This window comes from Euprymna scolopes, chromosome 3 (assembly GCF_053919585.1).
Source record: "Euprymna scolopes isolate OS-2025 chromosome 3, ASM5391958v1, whole genome shotgun sequence".
Taxonomy (NCBI): Eukaryota; Metazoa; Mollusca; class Cephalopoda; order Sepiida; family Sepiolidae; genus Euprymna; species Euprymna scolopes.
This window is the reverse complement of record NC_136484.1, coordinates 195108435-195131826: the sequence shown is the minus strand read 5'-3', so window position 1 is coordinate 195131826 and position 23392 is coordinate 195108435. Positions and strand designations below refer to the sequence as shown.

At 35.4% G+C, this 23392-nt stretch overlaps 1 protein-coding gene across 4 annotated transcripts in view; it reads right to left on the bottom strand.

Moving 5' to 3' along the window:
• The window catches only part of LOC145260540 (E3 ubiquitin-protein ligase MIB1-like), a 265361-nt gene that overhangs the window by 3957 nt on the left and 238012 nt on the right, over positions 1 to 23392 (bottom strand). For 2 of the 4 annotated variants that reach the window (XM_080118767.1, XM_080118757.1), the window contains exons 17-22: positions 21677 to 21769; positions 16867 to 17048; positions 13313 to 13520; positions 13128 to 13206; positions 11849 to 11935; positions 9936 to 10039 (exon numbers count right to left, since the gene is read on the bottom strand). In XM_080118767.1, coding sequence (XP_079974893.1) covers positions 9936 to 10039; positions 11849 to 11935; positions 13128 to 13206; positions 13313 to 13520; positions 16867 to 17048; positions 21677 to 21769 — 753 coding nt within the window. The remainder of the gene's footprint in view (positions 1 to 9935; positions 10040 to 11848; positions 11936 to 13127; positions 13207 to 13312; positions 13521 to 16866; positions 17049 to 21676; positions 21770 to 23392) is intronic. The other 2 variants (XM_080118786.1, XM_080118776.1) reach the window with 1 other exon arrangement.

Sequence of the window (23392 nt, the reverse complement as noted above, 5' to 3'; positions counted from 1 at the left end):
CCATTCATTTCTAATAAATTTGTTGATTGTTGGTTTGAGGTCTGAATGGGGGATTTTGAAATCAGAAATATTTAGGTGTATTGATCTTTTTGTTGCTTTGTCAGCTTTTTCGTTGTCGGGGATGCCAATATGACGAGGTATCCAGCAGAATATGATGGTTTTGCTTGTGGATAATTGGTTTATTCTATGTAAGAGTTTGATGATTAATGGGTTTGTCGATTCTTGGTTTAATAAGGATAAGAGTGTTGATTTGGAGTCTGAAAAGATGATGAACTTGTTGGATTGGTTTGCTGTGATGATGTCTAGGGCTAAGTTGATGGCCAGGATTTCAGCACTATATATTGAAGCATTGTTCGGAATTCGTCGTTGCAGTTGTGTGTTATTAAGTACAGCAGCACACCCTACTTTGTCTTTATGTGTAAGTAGTCACAACAAACATTTATGATGGATTCGGTTTTTTCTTGGATTGGGTTTGTTTTAGTTTTGGGATGTTTAGCGACGTCTAATATAATTGTTGGAGGTTTTTGTAGCCATGGGGGTGTTTTTGAAGTGACAGTTTTGTGTATGTGGGTAATGTTTATTTGTGTCTCAGAGAGGAGTTCTTTCATGCGAAAGCTGAAAGGTTTAATAGTGTTTTCTTTTATGTTGAGGGGTAGGTTAAATTGAGATTCAAAGATAGTTTTGTAAGCGGGGTTTGAAGGGTTTGAAGCAAGTTTTATATAGTACTGTGTTCCCAATTTTTGCCTTCTTAGGTTTAATGGGAGCTCATTTCTTTCTGTATATAAGCTTTCTACTGGGGAGGTAGTGAAAGCCCCTATTGCGAGTCTTAGACCTCGATGATGTATTGTATCAAATTTTAGTAGGTAAGATTTTCTAGTTGATCCGTAAATGAAACATGCATAATCTAGTTTGGAGCGTATTAATGTTTGGTAAAATTTAATGAGTTTTTTTGTCGGCTCCCCATTCAGTGTGGGCTATAGTCTTTATAAGATGGATGGCTTTGTTGCATTTGGTTCTCAGGTGATTTATATGTGGGATAAAGGAGAGTTTATGATCAAATATAACACCAAGGAATTTATGTGGTTTGACTATTGGGATTTCTGTATCAGAGTTTGAGAGTTGGGTCATTATGCATTTTGTGCATATGGCAGAAATGTAGACATTTGGTTTTTTCTTTTGATAGTTTAAAGCCGTTTTCTGTGGTCCATTTGCTTATTTTGTTTTTATTTTTTATTTATTTTTTTTACATGGGGGGGGTCACCACTTATCAAGGCCTGAAGGCCACTCAGGGATAAGGGTTATTGCGTGTACAGTAATCAATGAGATAGTATTGTAGTAATCATTAGTGTTGGAGATTTGATAGAGTGTCTTACTTAAGGGAGCGGTTTGTCAGGAGTTTATGTTGGACTTGAAGATGTCCAAGTTGTAGTCAGGTGGGAAACAGGCAAGCGGCAGAGAGTTCCACTGGCATGCAGTTCTAAGAAAGAAGCTTTGCTCATGGAGTCTACGTTTGGATTTAGGCACAGATAAAGAGTGGATAAAATTATTGACAGTAGTTTAAGCCAGACGGGTGTTTCTCGTGAAAGATTGGCGAGGGGGGCACCAGAGATTGGAGCTCAGACGAGCACATGCCATGGAAATAATGATAAAACAAAGAAAGGCTTGCAACGTCTCTTCTGTGGGAGAGAGGCTGCAGGGAAGAGAAAAGGTCATCCCCCACTAAACCACAAAGTCTATTTTGTACTCTGTCAAGGCAGGATAGGCTGTTTTTAGCAGCTCCTGCCCAGATGTGGCAGCAGTACTCCATCCTTGGATGTACTTGGCTTTTATACAGATAGAGAATTGCATCAGTAGTGAGATATCTTCTGGAGTGGTAGAAGGATCCCACCATTTTCCTAGCGTCCTTGGCAACAGACCTGATGTACGTGTTCCATTTCAGAGGTCAAACCCAGAAGCTTGTCAAAACATGGAGCCTCCCCAAAACGAGAGCCATCCATTTCAATTGATGCCAGATGGGAATCAGAGCATAGATGATGTAAAGATAGAAGCTTGGTTTTAGATGCATTAAAAGTGACCAGCCACCTCTTCCCCCACTGTACCACGTGCTTAAGATCAGAGGAGAGAGAATTAGAGAGAACTTTGTCATTTATGGCCTTTGATGTGTTGCCATAGATGGTTGTGTCATCAGCATAGATATCAACGAATGATTTAAGTATGTGTTTTGGGAGATCATTGATGTAGATCAGGAAGAGAGTTGGGCCAGGATGGACCCCCCCCCCCCCGAGGTACTCCAGCATCAATACTGTGGGCTTCTGATTTCTGCCCATCAACCAATACTCTTATGAGCCTATCGGAGAGAAATGATTTAATGATTGAGAAAACATTTCCAGTTATACCGTAGCTGGAAATCTTGTGAAGTAGGCCCTTATGCCATACCTATCGAAAGGAAGCCTTTGTCAAGAGATTCACTAATCCTATGAGATATAACCGTTAACACATCTGCTGTAGATCTTGCAGAGCGGAAACCATATTGCATGTCACTAAGAAGGTTGTTTCTTTTGAGATGGTTGACTACTTCTTTATTTAATATGCATTCCAGCAACTTATTCATGACACACAGGAGACTTATTGGTCTGTACTGAGAGGTAGACGACTTTTTACCTGAATTCTTAAATACAGGGCATACTGATGAGGTTTTCCAGGGTGTTGGAAAGCACTTCTCCTTAAGGCAATGCTTAAATAGTTTTGTAAGTATGGGGGCAAATTCTGGTTGGAGCTTTTTCAGCACTATAACTGGAATGCCGTCAGGGCCAGTTGCTTTACTGGAATCAAGGTTCTTGATTAGCTTGGCGACCTCACGTACAGATATTTGTATGTTGCATAGCGTGTTGTCTGTTATAGGGGGAAATACGAGGAGTTGATGGTCATTGTCGCATAGGGTAGAATTAGATGCAAAGTTCTTGGCAAATAGTCTGGCCTTGTCTGATGCTGACGAGATGACCTCAGGTTCATTGATGATAGTTAGGATAGAATGCACGCTTCTGTTCAGGATCCTGTTTGCTATTTGCCAAAACTGGTGGGAACCAAGCCGCTGCTCAGCTACTTTGGATTTAACGGACTGAGCATACAGCTCTCTTGCATGTTTTATTACTCTTTTACAGTGGTTGCTGGCAGTCCTGAAAGCAGCTTTAGTCTCAGTACACCTATTACGTTGGTAGCTATGGAAAAAGTGATTTCTGTGCACGATGGCAGCAGCACATTCTGGGGAGAACCATGGCTGGCTGTTAGGTTTTTGTTGGAATTTTTTTGATGGCATGAATCTGTCTATGCTTACAATTAACCATTCGGACAGGTCTTATACTATGGAGGACATGTCCTTTTTAAACATGGAATGCAGAGGTAGATCAGATATGAATGTACGGAAGCTATCCCAGTCAGCCATAGAGTACCGATATACAGTACGGTGGAGAGGTACATCTGAAGACTTATTACATTTCATTTTTATCTTAACTGCTTCAACAGAGTGGTCGGAGGATCCCAGAGGAGATAGAACGGAACATGAGCATAGCTCAGGGGAAGTTGTGAGGAAAAGGTCTAGAAGGCTTGCATACTGACTGGTAGTATCGGGCACACGGGTGTGCTCGTGAACAATCTGAGTGAGGTCATAAGCAGTGGCAAAATCATGAGAGAACCTCCCTTCGTCATCGGTTTTATTTGAGTGGGTCAGCCATTCCACATTATGGACATTGAAGTCACTCCAAATGTGAATGTTAGCCGAAGGATGAGCAGATAGGATGTGGTCAATTTTCTCAGATATGCTCTTAAAGATAGTAACCCCTACTATTGTGGGGGCAATAGAGGGCAAATATAAATGCAGTGGTGTAAGCTAGTGCAACCCAGAAGCACATATAAGGTAAATTAGGGTCTTCTCTGGAGATACCCCTACCACATGAAAAGCCATCTTTTATATAGGTACATATTCCATGCCCATGGCGATCTTGGGGGTCACATTTAGATGTTAAGTTAGAGATCCTTTAATTATGAATTCGTCTAGGGAAGTGGTTGGTCCTATGCCAGTTTCATTTAGAAAGAATATGTCCGGTTTTGTCTCCTGTAATTGTGTTTCAACCTCTGGAAGGTTGGAACGTAGACCCCTGATGTTGGAGAAGGAGACCTGGTAATAGGGGTCTACGTTGAAGGATGGGGTTCTAGGTTTATTCGAGTTTTTTTTTTTTTTTAGATTTGTCATGTTTAGGTTTTGGGATTTGTGGAGCAGGTCGATGGACTTATTTTGTTTAGGCATTGTTGAAGTTCTATAGTATGGATGTGTTTTGATCTATAGCAGATCAAGAAATCATCCGTATATAGTGAGCTTTTATACCAGGGGTAAGACATTTTGGGATGTTATTAATTTTAATGTTAAATAATGTGGTAGAAAGGATGAATCCTTGCGGAACTCCCATTCTTTGCTCTTTCATCTGAGAAAGTGTCATTTAAAAGGACTCTAAAAGTTCTGTTTTTTAGGAAGTTGTCAATAAACAGGGGTAATTTTCCTTTTAAGCCGAGTGTTTTTAAGTCCCTCATTATACCATATCTCCATGTGGTATCATAAGCCTTTGCAAGGTCAAAGAAAACTGCAGTGAAATGTTCTTTTTGGAGGAAAGCTTCACATATGAATGTTTCGAGTCGGACAAGGTGGTCAATTGTCCCTCTTCCTTTTCTGAATCCTGTTTGTAGGTTGGTTATTAGATTGTTGGTTTCAAGGTACCATGTTAATCTTTTATTGATCATACACTCTAGTATTTTGCTAATAAAGCTGGTTAAAGCAATTGGTCGGAAGTTTGTTTAGTTTGTCATGGTATTTGGTTGGTTTGGTTGATCTGTTGTGTTTTGGAGTAGGGATAATAGTGGCCTGTTTCCAGAGTGTAGGAATGTTGCTAGTTATCCATAGATTATTGCATATATTAGTAGGTATGTAAGAGAAATTTTTGGCAATTGTTTTATAAATTCATAGGGAATTTCATCTGGGCCAGCAGCTGTGTTATGGGTTTTGACTAGCGAGTCTTAGAGTTCTGTAATCAAAAAAGGCAGGTTATAGTTTTCCGTATTTTCTGATTGAAAGTTGATATTTTTCTTTTCTTCTTGTTAAAAATTTTGGAAAGTTCTTTCTAAACTTTTGGGGGATGAAATTTGTGAGAAGGTATCTGCTATGTGGTTTGCAATGTCCTTTTTATTTGTGAGTTTTACATTGTTTATGGTGAGGTGTTTTATTGGATTACTGTCATATTTTCCTGATATCTTTCTGATCATGTCCCATATTGTTTTAGTGTTTGAATTTAACTTTGAAATATAATTTTTCCAAGTAGTTTTTTTTTTATTCTTTGATAATTTGTCTGGTTTTGGCTCTACAGCTTTTGAAGAAATATAAATTTCCTTTGATTGGCTGAGAGTTGAATTTTCTTAGAGCTGCACGCCGTGCTCTTATATCTTCTTTACATTGGTCATTAAACCAGAGTTTGTTAAATTTTGTTGAGGGAGAAGATTTAGGTATGCATTTCGCTGCTATAGATGTTTAGGTTTTAGTGAAATAGAGAAGATGGTCTTCATTACTGGGATTAGATTCGGGGTTTAGTTTTGATGAGCATAATTTTTGAAATTTTTCCCAGTTAGCTTTATGGATATTCCAGCGTGTTTTTTCTTTTTTTTTCGGAATGAGGATTTGAGTTTTCGAGGATAATAGGGAAATGATCACTTCCACAAGTATCCTCATAGACTCTCCAGTTAAAATCTAGGAAGATGGACGGGTCGTATATAGTGAGGTGGATGGCAGAGGATGTTCCAGTAGCTGGGTGTAGATAAGTGTTTGCTCCATTATTGAGGAAGCATAGATGGTTTTCATCTAAGAAATTTTCAATAATTTGGCCTCTTCTGTTTTTTTTTGTTTTTTTTAATTTTCCCATAGTTCACTGTGGCTGTTGAAATCGCCCATGAGAATGAATGGCTTGGGTAGCTGTTGAGTTAGTTTATTTAAGTCTGTTTTATTTAGGTTTTCATTTGGTGGTAGATATAGGGAGCAGATTGTTAGTGTTTTTCTTTGGTTGATGGTAACTGCAACTGCTTGGAGAAATGTATTCAACTTGGTTTCACTTGGAGTTATATTGTTGTTTATTAAGATGGATACTCCACCGGACGCCCTATTTCCTTGTTTATGTTTGTAGTCATATGAGGTATATTGTTTTCTGGGATTTTTTGTAGGTTTCTTGGAGAGCTATAACTGCTGAGTGATAAGATGCAAATGAGAAGGTGTAGTTTATTAAGGTTCATCTTTTTACCTCTTATATTCCATTTGAAGAAGATTGGTTTATGGGTCATTTATGTTGACGTTTTGACGATCTGTGATCATTTTTTCTGTTGCTTCGACTTGGTTTTGGGTTTTAGCCTTTTGGATCGGTGAAAGTTGGGAACTATGTGCAGGTTGTTGAGGGTTTCCGTTTGTCCCTAATTTTTTTTTTTCTGTTTTTGATTTATCTTCTGTTTGGTCTTTCGTTTTGGCTTTATTATTCGGGGTTCTGGATCTGGAATTTCAACGGGACATGTTGTCTATTTTGCTATTGTTTTGTTTTTGCTTTTGATGAGGGGTTTCTTGTTTTGCGATTTGTTTGTTCTGTTTCCATTTCGTCTTTCTGTTCAGTTTGATTTTTTTGGGGTATTTCGGTTTTTTGATTTGGTGGTTTGTTGTTTGGTTTTGGGAAGGTTTGTTCTTTGTAGTTTTGGCTTTGAAGGGGAATGGTTTGGGTTTGTGTGGAAATAAGTATTTTATTGTTTTCATTTTTTTTGTTTCTGGTTGAGTTTTTTTTATTTTTTGGGAGTGAATTATTTTTAGTTTCTTTTGGAAATTAGGCAATTCGTTAGGTTCTAGGTTTATAAAGTTTTTCAATAAGTTTGAGGTATTTGTCAAGTTGATTGGTGGTGTTTGATTTTGCAGTAATTTTTGCATAGGTTTGGTTTTTGGTGAATGCTTCTATTTGTTTTGCCTCTGGATAGGAGATGTTACGTTTGTATTTAGTGGTTAGAATTTCTTTTTCTTTTCTCCATCTTTCACATTTTTTTTTTGAAAAAGCGGGGTGTTCACCTTGGCAGTTAATGCATTTTGTCTCCTGGCATTCCTGTTCGTTATGATTTATTTCTTTAGCACACGTGGGATGTCCTCTACATGCATCTCTATGATGCCCAAACTTCTGGCATTTGTAGCATCTCAGAGGGTCGGGTATGTAGATTTCCACTGGTTCGATAGTATAACCAATTTTGATTTTTTGGGGTATTTTAGGGGTATTGAATGTAAATGTGTTAGTTGCTATCTTTTCATTGTCTTTTTTAATAGTTATTCTTTTGTAACTGATAACTCCTTGGTTATTTATCTCCTTTTGTATTTCTTCAGGGGAGGCAAGTACTAATTCTCTGCTGTGAACTATTCCTTTAGATTGGTTAAGATTTTTATGCGGGAATGTTTTTTACGTTGATGTTTTGGAATGTTTTCATTTTCTCCAAGTTAAGACTTTGGTTTTTGGTTTTTATTTCAATCAACAGGTTCCCATCTTAGGTTTAATTTTATTTGATAATACTCTTTCTATTAGAAAGGGGGAGAGTTTAGCGATCGGGTTTCCTCTAGTGATTCTATAACGTAGAATCTGGGGAATTCCGGGCTTTCTTCTTCTGAATCAGATAAGGCGCATTTGGGTTTTTTTTTGTTTGTTTGGACATTGACTTAAGTGGAAATTTTCTTTGTGTTCCCCACCCACCTCGGAGTCCGATATTGGGGCCTGTCAATGTCAGGGCTACACAAGACGGTATACTTGGTCAAGTGGGAAATCCTGAGCACCTGTTGTCAGATTTATTACACTATCCAAATCATTAGTGCATAAATGTTGTGGTTATCAGCCATGTCTGGATTTGAGTTCCTCACTTACCAATTGACCCTTAGCCAGCGCCTTCTAACGTCTATTATAGAAACTTCTAACGTCTATTATAGAAACTTCTAACGTCTATTATAGAAACTTCTAACGTCTATTATAGAAACTTCTAATGTCTATTATAGAAATGATTGTTTGATTGTTTCTGTCTTGTATTTGATAAGAGAAGATTATTATTTAGTATTTTAGGTTTTCTCTTATTTTGACTGGGCTTTTAATGATAGACGTTAGGGCTTGATCTGACCAGCCGATTGATCGGATCGGGCCTCTCCAACCGCCCGTCTAGCCTAGCACGAGGCCAAAGTGGAGTGTTGCAACTGATACCTTTATTTTTTCTAGGTATCAGTTGCTCAGCCACCAGGATCCTTTTCCTAGGCATCACGGGTTGCCACCCACGGCCAACAGGTGGCCTGATTGAGGGACTTTTACTCTCTACAGGGGGGTAAACAGCGTATTCTAATGCCCCACCAACCGGGCCCAATATGATTAGAACATGAGTGTCCCTTAGGGGTCAATCCTTAAACCTTCATTATTCCTGATATTCATAAATGACATCTCTGATAAAATAAACTGAGATTGGTAGGTTTGCTGATGACATCACGCTCTATATCGATGTTGTGATGAAAAAACAATCTGGGTTCATTATCGAGTGAACACGTATTCATTATCGAGCGAACACGTATTCATTATCAAGGGGAAAACGAATGAACACATATCTAAGGCAATGGTAGAAACCCTAGAGGAAGGCCTCCAGTCTAGTGGAATGGAGTTAAAAATGGATGCTGCAAAGACTAAGCTCATTTCCTTTAATAATTACAAGAAACCTTCTCAACCACCAATAGCTATGGCTAAAGATACATTACCCGAAAATAATTTGTTCTAACTCCTTGGCTTAACATTCATGGGGAACAGGAGTTGGAACAGATACATTGAGAGCATTGCCAGGGCTGCTGTGAAGAAGGTGGGCTCTCTCTACCATGCTAGAAATTTACTTACGCCTGAGAGTATCCTGTACCTCTACAAGACCACCATTCACCCATGTATGGAGTATAGTTGTCATATTTGGGCTAGTGTATCTGCTACTAGTCTCACTCCTGGACAAGGTTCAAAAGAGTTGCCAACTGTCATCTAAGCTTCAACCTCTGTCCCATCAATGAAATGTTGCATCCTTCTGCTTGTTCTACAAGTATTTTAATGGTGGATGATCCAACTACAAGCCCTTGTATCGCCTCAACATAATTTTCTCTGACAAGCATCAAAGTCTCATCCCTACACAGTAGAGATCCCTAGACGTACGAAAGCCTTCTACTCCAATAGTTTCTTCCCCAGAACTGCTAGACTTTGGAATTTCCTTCTGCATTCTTGCTTCCCCAACTGTACTGACATGAAGTTAAAGTGTAATGTGAAAAGACATCTTGCTGCTCAACTCCCTACATAACATCCCTACAACTTATGTCCCTGATTGTAGCCCCCTACATCAAAAGTGGTACTGTGCCTTGTTCGGGCTAAAAAAGATAAAATTTTGTTGCTTTTAAATATGACATGTTTACACTTTCTTTACAATTCTCTTTGAACTCAATTTTTTTTTTTTTTTTTTTTTTTTTTTTTTTACACACAAAAACTATACTGGCTAAAAAAAAAAAAAAAAAAAAAAATAGGCAATTTTTTAAAAATAGATGAGCTTTATTTTTATTTTTTATTTTTAGTATACTAAAATGAGAAATTTTAATTGCTAGGAAAATATGAAATTAAGAAAACATTTTTATAAATTTTTATTTTTTTAAATTTTATCTTTGGATCAGTCACATAAAAAAAATAAAAGTTTATAATTTTTTTGTTAAAGTTTTAGAGGCAGATTTGTTTATCTGTAATTTATTAAGAATCCTCTGCCCTAAAAGGAAGGTGGGGGGGGGCGTTATTATGCTCCTTTTAAAACATTTTTCACAATTGCAAATCACTTCTTACCTGGTCTTTGATATCTTGTAATTGTTGCTGTAACTTCTGAACATCTCGAGACAAATCTCTAGAGCCATTGTTCATGACACCAGATGGTTGTGGGGTGGGTGGAGCTGAAATACACAGAAGCAGATGTCAAAAAGCAAAAATGAAAAAAGCTAATTGTTAATCATGATAGTTAAAATCTTTGGTTTAGGATTTGATTGTATATTGTCAGATAAGTTTCAAAGATGCACAAACATTGCCTCTTTCGTTGAGACGTGATAAAATAACAAAGTTGCATCAAAAGCCCCCCCTCCTCAATTCTCTATTTACTAAGCAACAAAAGCAGAAAAACTTAAGATACATTTATCAAAATCTTTGAAACGTGGAGATTGGAGAGAAACTATTGGTGATAAAAACGAGACAATCTTGTAGTTTGTATCATTAACGAAACAATGGAAAAACAAGTTTTTAAATGTGGAAAATTAGCATAGAAAAGAAAAATATTTTTCAATAAAAAATAATTTTCATTTTTAGAAAAAACAAAACCTCAATCAGTTTAATTACATGAAACCTTACCAGTCACCAATAGCTATGGCTAGAGATACTTTACATGAGAGCACTTTGTTCAAGCTCCTTGGCTTAATGTTCACAGGAACATGAGTTAGAATAGATACATCAAAATTATTGCTAAGGCTGCTGCAAAGAAAGTGGGCTCTCTTTATTGTGCTAGAAAGTTACTTACACCTGAAAGTATCTTGTATCTCTACAAAGCCACCATTCACCCGCGTATGGAGTATTATTGCCACATTTAGGCTGGAGCATCTGCTACTAGTGTCTCACTCCTGGACAGGGTCCAAAAGAGTCGCCAACCTAATAGGTCCCAAACTGTCATCTAAACTTCAGCCCCTGTCCCACCAATGAAATGTTGCATCCCTCTGCCTGTTTTACAAGTATTTTAATGGTGGATACTCTGACGAATTACAAGCCCTTGTACCCCCTTCGACGAAAATACCCCCGACAAACCCGACAAGCAGCAAAGTCCCACCCCTATACACCTGAGATCCCTAGATGTAAGAAAGCCTTTTACTCTAATAGCTTCTTCCCCAGAACTGCAGGACTTCCGGTTTCCTGCTTCCCCAATTGTACTGACATGCAAAATTCAAGTGTAATGTGAACAAGCATCTTGCTGCTAAACTCCCCACATAGTACCCCTGCAACTTAGGTCCCTGATAGCAACCCCCTACATCAAAGTGGCAATGTGCCTTGTTTGAGGTAAAAATGTAATAAAAAATTAAAAAAAAAAAAAGTGTTCGTTCATATGTTATGCTTTATAAAAGAGCAATATAAGTTTTGAAGGTCAAGCCATTTCAAAAGAGGCCAAATTTGTGAAATTTGTTTTTAAACAGGCCAATCTAGCAACCCTGGACAAGAATATGAGCGATTTTCCTTTAATCAAGCCTCGTTTTCTAATATCATAATAATATGATCCTCATTGTAAGGGTGTGAGAAAGGAACTCGTAATTTCAACATGCAGCTGTTCTTAAAAAAAAGGCAAAAGAAATATTGTCTACCAAGTGTGGGACTGAAGGAATAAAATAAAAATTGTTTCTTACAATGTGATTCCATTATTTGTATCGAACTATGTAGCACAATATTACTTTCTGAGTTTTATTACTTATTAATTTATCACGTTTGGGTCAGTTGTATTTTATAATAATTTGGCTTTTTGGTTTGTCAGGAAAAAAACAGACCATTTTTGTTCCTTTCAAATAAATGAAAAAAAAATACACAGCTGAAGTGTGCCAATCAGGTTCTGTTAAAACGTTATGTCAATTATTTCAGCCATCAAATTGTAAACATTGTCTAGAAATATAGAGAACGAGAAATAAAAGATTATTCACAGTGGATAAATAAGAAAATTGTCTGATTGAACTTACGATTGCCTCCGCAACAAACTACAAAAGGAACAGTTTTCTCAATTTGCGCTCGACACTGAACACACTTCTTCATCAGAGCAGCACAACCTGAAGTTAAAGGTTGAAAAAAGAATTTTCAGATGTGTACGATGAATAAAAATGCTTATTTGAAAAATAGACTTATCTATTTTATTGCTTAGATTTTAAAGCAGAAAATATGACAGTTTGTGATGATCGAACAAAACTTGTCTTAAATAAAAATTCCTGAATAAAAAAAGCCTGAAAATTTGACAGAAGACGTTCAGACAGAAACAAGTCAAAGTTTGAGGGTGAGTGAGAATTCTTTCCAAATTAAACATCCTCTAAAGATACAAATTTTGAAGTTCCCTAACAAGGATTTAGCGCTATTTAGCTTCCTCAATTTGTCTTTTCTTCCCAACAAGGGGAGTAACATTTTTCTTTTTATTATTGTTACATGTTCAGTTTTTCTTGTTTTGAGATTGCGGACATATACCCCCCCTACACACACACATCATTTTATTTTATTTTATTTTCCTGTTCCCTCCTTTTATCAAGAAAATAAAATTGATGACATCATATTTGATGATGATGATGGCATTATTCTTTGGTTTGGATAGGGAAGAAGAAGTAGGAGAATGGGTGCTTGTACACTTTAATCAAGACATTAAAAAATGAAAATATCGGAAAAAGGTTATATTGTACATATCCGTTTTAAACTGAGGATCTCCAAAAAAAATTCACTTAATTTGATACAGTAGTTTTTTTTTTACAGTAGAAAAACACGTTTTTATGAGAGCGCGTTGAAGGCAGAATTCTTGGATTTTTAAAAAATTTTGTTTGGAGTTTAGGAACGCCAATTTAAAGCGCTGACATTCCCTCCCCATCTTTAATTCTAGCTTTTCTTCGTAAAAATCGAACCTTTTGCTCGGTATCATAAATTGTTTTTTCGCTGTAAAAAAAACAAACTACTTGATGAAATTAAGTGAAATTTTTTTCAGAGAACTTCATTCCATAACGGATACGTACAATTTAAACTTTTCGATATTTTCATTTTTTAATGTCTTGATTAAACTGTACAAGTACCGGAGAATGATATTCAAAAAGCTGAAAAGAAAATTAATTTCTTGTCTGAAACTGAAAAGAAAAATACGACTTCAGACTTCATTTTGTTTGGATTTTTTTTGAAAATTTGTAGATAAGGAAATTTTTATTTTTTCATGTGTTGGAGGAAAAGTAAAAATTGGACAAAAAAGGGGGGGGGGGTAATTTTATTACTTACCGTCACATGCACACATGTGTCCGCAGGGTTTGAAGAGGATGGAGGCTTTCTTGTCGGAACAAACAACACATTCTTCAATCTGAAAAAGAAGAGAAATGGATTACATTGTGAAAAATAGACAAAGTGGAGAAGGGGGAGGGTGGGGGTAAGGTTAGGGTTAGGGTGAGATAATGTACTTTACTAACCTTCGTTCTTGACTGCACAGGTTCTTTACAAATCAGGCATTTTTTCACCCGTGGCGAGCAGAGTGAACATGTCGCAATGTGCGCACAGGGGCCGAATAGCGTGTCGCGCTTTAGGTCTGAGCAGACCATGCATTCCTCAAGTGTTTCTTGATCGTTTCGTATGGTTGCAGCATTCGGTGGGCTAACTGGAGGACTGAAACCAACATCACTGTTCACGCAATAATTCACATGAAAGAAAATAAAAAAATGGTTTTTCTTGAATATTTTTATCAGACAAAAACACTAAAGAAAAAAATAAATAAATGCTGGTTATAGATTGCTTTTAAACCAAAGTATTTTAACTGACAATATTACTTACGTGCCATGTGGAAATTTAAACAAAAAATGATATAATGAATAAATACGTTAAAGGTATTTCTAACGAAAAAATCATCCACAACTATCTTCACTTAAAAAAGGGCGAATAGTTATCTCCCTTATTTGTCATACTGAATTGGTCGCACAACTTTTCCACATTAAAACATACGATAAAACTCAATAATTTGATAAAGTCATTTTTTCTTGTAATTATTTTTTCTATGGAATCATTTTCTGTAATTGTTGTAAGTGTTCTTAAATAGGTTTTATTTTTTTTATATTGACAGAGTTTCAAGCAGAAATATTTTTTAAATTAATGAAAAATCTGTCTTTCAGTTTGGACCATTGTGATATCATCGATGCCTAACCCTCCAAGTATTAGGAAGTAGAAGAAAAAAATAGGAAATACGGTTTATCAGGAGACAATAGATCGGAATTTATTTCTTAACAAAAGAAACCTTCGTTGGATTCTAATTAAGATGTAACAATTCCTGTAACAAAAGATTGAACAATAGATGCAGATATATTAGGTTTGGTTTGCAGGCACATTGAGGAGTGACTATGTGTTTGCGATGTTTAATGAGTTTTTATGTCAATGGAGAAGCAGTGTGCAGATTAATGTTTTGCAACGTTTTATGACAGTTCAGTTGATAACTTTTAGGACAGTTGTGACTTTCACGCAGAAGGAGGCAGATTGTGGCTTGGGCCAGGTCAAGAAAGCTCTAGAAGATAGAAATGAACCGACGGCAACAGAGAATACAGCCTCTGCAGATGTTGGCATCAGATAGTAGTTTTCTAGATGGTATCACATGCACAGTCAAGGTCCAATGAATAAAGAATGTTATCTTTTGAAAATGTGTTTTATTGTATTTTTTATATATACTTGTGAATACGTGTGCTCTCCTCAGCAGCCACAAATGTGAGAGACTGACAATACAGCCATAAGATAAAATGATGGAGAACAATCCACGGCAAACAATGTTGGAGTCGGCAAGCTATCAAGCGAAGAATGTGTGGTGTCATACCATAAGTATTTCTTAATCTTAATTTGATGAAAAGAGAAAAACATCACAAAAAAAATGGCTGCCAATTTGAATGGTTCAAAAATCGAAATTAGGATTCAATATAAGAAATGTCAGAATTGTTAAGGAAGGACATTTTCCTCATAAAACTGTTAAGATATTTACAATTTCTTGTATTAAAAATGTATAATTATTACGATTAAAAACATGACATTAAAATTAGACTACAAAATTATATTTTTTTAAGAGTTTCTGGAGAATTCTAAATATAGATTATAAAAATGATCTATAAAAAACTATAAAAGAATGCTGATATATTTGGTGATTATAAAAAGTTTCTGACCAAAGGATTACCTCCCTTTGTACATATTTTTGTTTTTATGTACGATAAATACTTTTTATTTTTCTTTAAACCAAGTTTTTTGCATGCTTAATACCCCTAGATTCAAACACATAACAGAATTCAGATTATAACATGGTCAGAAATTTTCTAGAAAAAGTTACGAATTTTGTCAAAAGAATGGGTTATTAAAAAAAAAAAAAAAAAAAAAAAAAAAATGGGGTTGGGTTGGAATCATGTTTCATCTACCTTTCCCAATTCTGGGTTTAATGTTTGTAAGGCATCAGTTGTAAATTTAGCAAGAGACTAGAACACATTCTATGTCGTACCAGTGTGGCTCAAAAGAGAATTTTTTTCTGCAGAGAAAAAGTAAAAATTTAGCTAAGAGGATTAAAAAAGCGGGACCAATTTTAAAAGAAATTGTGAAATCAAATTGTACAAGTTTTGAATTGGTTAAAATTTACAGACGAATGCCAAGATGTTCAGAACAAAAGCACAAAAAATTTCTGAATTAAATTTTATTTCTACCAAATGAGAATTTGTAATGAGAAGCAAATTTTGGATGAAAACTTTTCAAGATGCCAAATTGAATTTTATGAAGACTTTTAATATTGCTTTTAATATTTTTAAGAAAATCATTCAAAATTACAATCGAAAGATAATTCAAATTTTTTTTATTTTGTTGTTTGACCCAACTGCCTATGAGGGTCAAGAATTGCCTCAGTAACCGGTGAATTAGAGCTGAATTAAAGCCTTTTATTATGAGAACAATCCCGGGCAACAGTCGGCGGCTTTGCTGGCCAAATTATTGGTTGGAGATGTAGAATGCAAGAAGAAAAAATATAACTTTGGGAATAAAAAGTTTGATAAAAATAACCGTAATAATAATATTGTTTTGTAACATGGTGTTGAAATGTTGTAATGTTTTGTCCTTGATATGACCTTGAGATTAAGGCTTCAAGTTTTTGCCTGTATGGAAAAACTCATAATGGACAATTTAATTTCTATTGGGGAAATCACCTAACTAATATGCACAAGTCATTTGGCCAATTAGCCAATCAGGGTGTCTCAGAGTATGATTAAATGAGGGATTGGCTGGATGAGAAACCCAGACAAATACAACCCTATACCGCTATGTTCCAAGAAAAGGATGCACAGAGCAATTTCTTGCGAGTCAAAAGCGGGAATTCACAGTCAGGTTTGAGAGTCGGGACTGTCCACTCCCCTTCTACCCCTGTTCACTGATCGTCAGAGAGAAGAGACAATCGGTTATAAAAAAAAGTTCTTGTTTGAATCACAGTTTATGCAGACTTTGTGAAAAAGACATTGCATATATTTTTTTTCATTTTCTTGCTCATAACTGTAACAATAACATTTTTCTTGTAATCAGAATTTAATTGATCTATACAAATGAAAACCCAAGATTACGTCTAGAGTCAGTTATTTGTTGCGTACAGAATTCATGATTATCTCGCAAGTGAATGACACCAAATTGAAGTAATTTCTTTCAGCAGACAGCAAGCAAAAGAGAGGTTAGCCAACCCAGCACCCGTGAATACAGCCCGTGATGCGTGAACTCCCTGGAGACAGAGTTGTGTACTTTATTTTCTTTGGAATTTTTTAAAAATATTTATTTTTTGTTTTTTACTTGCAAGCCACTGTTGAGGCTGGAAAGACAAGAAACTTGCATCAACCCCGTCATCATAGAACCAACATCACGCCATTGAATTTTCTTGGATGTTCCGAAATAGGAACCACCTAGGACTACACTTGTATACTAGTGAACACTATGATTTTCACGTGTGTTATAGTTGTAAATTAAGTGATGTTCCTACCTGTTCCTTTCCTTATGGCACTTGGTGAGGGCCTTGCACAAATTGGGGTCCGGACACAGGTCAAGTGGAGACTGAGCTTTCTTGTTCTTGATGTTCAGATCTGCTCCGCTTGCTGCCAGGAAGCAAGCGATGGATGCACTTGATTTCTTGTCGGCGCCAGGTGTGCCGAGTCCCATCAAAAGCTGAAGAAATACAAACAAATGATTCACAAAAGAACAGTGAAGATCAAGTAATTTTTGTCTCGTACAAATCTGATTGGTGACAAACCTATGAAAATTGAAAGGGAGAGGAGTAACAATGCTCCAAGCAAGGCTAAATGTGTGTGTGTGTGTGTGTGTCGGGGGGGGGGGTAAATTCAGCTTCTAGTTTATTTTTAACCGTCAATTTGAACACTAGCTACATATTTCAATGGTAAACAATTTATTATAATGAACAAGCCGCGTCAAGTTTTTCCATTAATTGTGTACAGATTTGGTGTAATGTCCATTTTATATGCTGAAATTTATTGGATGGTTTTTAGAAATGAGTTTTCAAAATAACCTATCTCTGGCCAGGTCTTTATCCTTCTGTCTCACATTCATCACTGTCTTCCATGTTTTCCTTGGCTTGAATTGAACCAGCTAGCTCAACCATACCCTACCAAACTATTCAACCATTCTTTCAACATGAGCGTAACATACATACATCCTCCTATACTGCCCAATTTAAATCTTCTTCTGAGGTTTTCAAAACTAAGCCTGTAATAAAACTCACATTACACATCCATTTTTTATCATTTCTCTCCATGCAACACATGTCCTCAACCCTAAAAACAAATATCCTCATTCTGTAAAAAAGATTAAACCCTAAAAAGCAATGAATGAAAAGAGGTTAGAATGATATATTATTTAAGCATATCCAGTGGATAATATAGAAAGGAATGGAATGCGCTCCGATATCACCAGATCGTTTGAGAAAAGATACTCATCTAATTCTAGCCTCACATTAAAAAATTATAATTGCACAAAGACTTTATTATGTACTTGTTAGATTACAAAAACAGATGAACACAAAAAATTATGCAAATTCATCTTTTTTGCTTTTATAAAATAAGATTTGATTGGTAAACGATTTCTATCCAGGATTATAATAAGCAGAAAATGATGGATGAGACATTTCACTGTTAAAATGCGATTTTTCTTGTTAAAAAAAAAAGTACTTGAATTTTGTGTAATTTTTGGTATGCTTTATTTTTTTAAACCCAACAGGTAAGTACATAATTTTTGTGCCATTTTATTTATGAGCAGTTTTAATGTTCAGATAAAACTGGATAAGCGCCAAGGAAACTAAACTTTATGCAAACAGAATTCAATCAAATTCATCAAGATTTGCTTTTGTCATCCAACAAAAGTTGATTAATATTTTAGTAGGCAAGATGTGTAAAGCCCAATATTCAAGAAAAATGCAACAAAAAAGATTAATAAAAAGAAATTGTAAAAATACAATTAAAAAGAAAAGTTAGAAATGTGTAAAAAAAGGTAAGTTTAGCAGGGAGGAAGAAATTCAGACTTTTGATTCAGACTTCTGAGAAATTTTCAAGTTAAAAATGGTTTGTTGAGAATGACATTTCATTTGATGTGAAAAAAAAATGGGAAATAATCACTTCCAGTGATTTGCAGATTAGAAGTTTTAGAAGTTTAATGTATATATATTAAACAAAAATTATTAATTGAATAATTATTTTAGAGGAGAGGGAAAAAGTGAATTTAATTCATACTGGATGTCCCTCTTCTTCACACGTGCCAAATTTTAATTACTTTTTAATGTTGATATACAAATTAGGAATTTGTGTCTTAAATAAATGAATATGGTAGCAACAAATCAGATGCAACTGTAAACAAGAAATCTTACAGCGTGCAAAGAAGTTTTCAAAGTTAAGTGTAGACGTATTTGTTCCTGGACTAGCAGTATCTCCTACCTCTTTAATAGATTGACATTTATTTTACCGCTGATTTGCATTGTCTTGAACTGTCTGTGTTCTCCCATCCCCTAGTGTTAGGAACTTGTGGGATAAGGGATTAAAAAAAAAAAAAGAAAAGAGGAAATAGGTTTATCAGCATAAAAATGGGGTTGTTGGTCCAAAGTGTTGTGAACAAAAGACATAAAAGGTAAATATATTTAGAGCAAGTTTATGGGCAGTTTTAGGTGTGGCTGTGAATTTTGCAATGGTTAATACTGGTTTATGGAAAATCTTAGGTTTGCAACAGTTGACATGACAACGGTCTAGTTGAGGATAGTTTCCAGTGGGACACAGTCGAAACAAATTGTGGCTCGGAGCAGATGAGGAAATAAATTAATCAACTAACACAACCTTGATAGTAGATGTAGCTATGCACCTTAGCATTCAGACGGTCAATCGTGTTACACACACACACACAGGTTATCTAATATTTGCTGAAATTTGTGCATTTTTTTTTCTTTTGCATTTTGTTTTATTTTTTATGCTTTTGAGTCACTGTGCACCCATCAGCAGCAATGTGAGAAATGACACAATCAGAAGAAAAGACAAAGGAGAAATAGATGATGGAAACAGTGATAGGGTCTGCGTTTGCTTATCACAGAATCACACAAAATTTTGTTGATTCTTAAAATTTGAATGTCAATTATTGTAGTATTAATGGGGGCAGAACTCTACAAAATGCAGTTGTACAATTTCATTAATTACAATTTCTACTTTTAATGCAATTTGTTCCCATAGTAATTTAGAAAATGTGCGGTTCTAAACTATTTTAAGCCAATCCAATGGAAAGGAGTTCAAGCTAATGACCCCCCCCCCCCAAGATTTGATAAAAGAGGAAAAGGGGGTTTTGTTAAAAAAACAAAAAGAGCACTGCAAACACATTTCAAACCACAAAAGAAAAACAAAAAGCAAAAATAAAGCCACAAAAAAAAAAAAAAAAAAAAATCAGATGCAAAATAATTTTTTTGTTTTGTTTAAATTGGTTCATTTTGTGAAATGTGGAATGGATATTTGAATTGTTTCTGATTGGCTGATAAGTTTTTGTCAGATTTTGTGATTAGAAATATCACACCAATTTTGAGACTGCAGTCAACACTTATTTAGCGAATTGAAATATAATCCTTGCTTTGTGTTTCAATCTGAAAACTTTGCAAAACTTAATTCGACAAATCATGCTGTTTAAAACAAAAATGGGATAATTTCCGGCAGCAGCAAAAAACTTAAATTAGAAATATCCATAGGATTTTTCCAGGCTAAAAAAAAATTCTGGAACTTTTTCTGCACTGATAGACTTCAAACAAGATCAGAAATTATTTTCCGGTCACAAATAAATCTACAGACTTCTATAATGCACAAATAAATTTTTATGCAAAAAAGATTAACACGTTTTACCCTAAAATTGTTTTCAAAGCATGAAATATAGTGCATTTATTCCTACAAACATTATTGGCTACATATGTACATACATGTTTTTGCTGCAACTCCTTTAGAGAAGCAGTGTCTTCAGGCCAGATTTTTTTCCTATCAATAAGAAAAATGTCTGGCCTGAAGACGCTGCTTCTCTGAAGGAGTTGCAACAGAAACATGCATGCACATATGTAGCTAATAATGTTTATAGAAATAAACACACAATTACATTCTGTTCGTCACCGAGCACTTTTTGATGAACGTCATAATTTTAGTGAATTTACCCAAAACAGTGGATTTGTATTATTCGTATTATTTAGATTACTGGTCTCATCTTGAGTGTCATTTTTCACGTTTCAATCGATGTAACCTCCAACTTTCTTCAGGTGTATCGAGAATGTTTCTGTCAAACTTTGGAATCTGTGTAAAATTTTAGATAGGATCCTTTATTTCCCGGGGGAGGGGGGTAGTATGCTCTCGTTCAAGCAGCCATGATTAGATAGAGGTCCTAAGTAATTCTGAGTTACTTAGGACATCTATCCAGTCATGGTTGACGGAACAAGAGCATGCTACCCCATGAAGTAAATAAAGGTGTCCATTTAAAATTTCATGCAGATTCCAGAGATCAACAAGATGCACCCAAAGAAGGTCGGAGGTTATATCAACCGAAAAATTGTGAAAATCGCACAATAGTCCAAATAAACAATCCTCATCTCAAAAATTCCGAAACGCAATAAGGAGACAATTGTTATAGATAAAAAGAGAGAGAGCCAAGGGTGACTTTGGATCATTCATGGAGGTAATATATTTTTTGAGCAAAAAATAAAAAAAATTCAATCCGGTTGCAGTTTATGAAAGCGAGAGGAATAAAGAAACCTGTTAAAAGTTGTCAAAAAATCAGAAAATATCCCGTGTCCTCAATTATTTAATTAATAATTCATAAGTGAAATTCATTTTAGTTTTGCACTGAAAAAAATTTTGTTTCCATTTTTGAACAATTTGAAAGTAAAATAGAAGTATTTTATTAGGAAGACAAGAAAGAAAAATGCTTTCATATTTTAAGTCTCTGTGAAGGTGATGATGGGGGAGAGGAGGGCAGCAGAACCGGTTGGGTTAAAGTTAGGGTTGACAGACAACAATGGAGGGGCAATAGAAGCCTCGTTTCCAATCACAAAGTTAAGATAAAAACTAAAGTCTGATGAGACAAATCTATTCATGAAAATTTTGTCCTGTTTCTTTTAGAAAAGGATAAAGCAGAGGATGGGGAAAGCGTTGTTGCAATGATGGCATGTTGCAATGGTAGTGGAATCAGTAGCAGCAAAAAAAAAAAAAAAAAAAAAAAAAAGATATAAACAACAACAACTGCTGCTGGTAGAAGTGGGTGCACAAAAGAGTCTCCCTTACACTCGTTCGCTTCCATACTGCATTTTGGTGGGAGTTTGCATCAGCTTCCGAGGCGTGACCACTGGAATTTCTCCCCCCAAATGACTCCAAAGCCTAAAATATAAGAAATGGTGCTCATTTTTTTTTTTTGTATTTTTTTTTGTTTAACCTTAAGAATAAATGTTTTTAAAATAACAAAACAGCAAATTATTTGGATTTTTTTTTTATTTTTTTAAAAAGGGACAAATCAATTGGATTGGTCAATTAGGAATAAAATTTTGAACAGGAAAACGAAATGAAATTTAAACACTGAATCTCATTTTAAATGAAATTGTCTACAAGAGGAAAAGTTGAGGAGGGACATTACAATTTGTTCAGAGAACCAATGGAGATTTTAAAGTAAAAAACAAAAAAAAAAAAAAATGTGGCTGCCCAGAGTCAAAGGTTATCTTTTCAATACCTACTATAATGAAATGTACGGAAGGATATCCAGGGTTGCTCAACTTACTCTTGATCCTCACTTTATAATGCTGAGTGTTAAGCAAGAAGGCAACAAGAATCATTTTTTAATCTTTGGTATGACTTTACTGAGGATTGAACCCTAGCCTACCATACCAATATTGACTGCCCTTACTGTTACCCCAAATCAGTTAGGTCAAAGTATTTGACGGCTAAATTTGAAATGGCTAAAATTCATCTCATTCTTTTGATTTCAAGAAAAATTGACGAGAGAAATTGGGAGGAAAGGGGGTGTAAATTTTTTGGGGGGCACTTTGGAGTTTTATAAAATTTTTGTTTGGAGTTTTATAAACAAAAATTTTATGAATAAAATTAAGAGGAATGGATTGATAATCTCAATTTTGGTCACATCAGCGATAACGTTCAAAGATTTGTGCATTCATTCTTTTTGTGGACTGTTAACCTCATCTTCATAATAGTTGTTGTTTCACCATGTTTCGGCCAAATTATCCTCTGGCCTTCTTCAGGTGGTTAACCACGACGAGATAGGAATGCTAAGACTTGTAACTGTATCCACAGTAATTACTGCCTTCCATAGTTGTTGTTCTCTCACCAGGTTTTGGCCGAATAATCTTTTGGCCTACTTAGGCAGGATTGAAACCACTATCTTCACGTCAATGCTCACCTGGAATCTTAGAGACTCGATGCCTCTATCTACTGCGGCAACAAAGTACGTAAATACTCCAAAATATCCACTAAGACAATAAACGGATTCGTGGACAGAAGCATCGAGTTTCTATGATTCCAGATGAGCATTGTCTGAATATAGTGGTTTCAATCCTGCCTAAGCAAGTCAGAAGATCATTCGGCCAAAATGTAGTGAGACAACTATGGAAGGCAGTAATTACAAGACACAGCTTTCCTATCCCGTTGTGGTTAATCACGTCAAGAAAGCCAGAGGATAAGTTGACCGAAACGGGGTGAAACAACAACTGTGAAGATGAGGATAAGTTTACAAAAAGAATGAATGCACAAATTATGAAAGGATCCCAGAAAAAAAAAAAAATTTTTATATTTTACCTGAAGAAAATTGGAATCAAAATTATTTCTTTGGCAAAAAAAAAGTAAAATAGTTTTAAAAAAAACTTAGCAGAATAAAAATTATGAAGTTAAATTACTTCATAAAAAGAATGAATTTGTTAAAAAATTAAAAAATATTAATTTTTAAACAGTTTGGTTCTAGTACTAAGTTTACTAACTAAAAAATATTGAAATAAT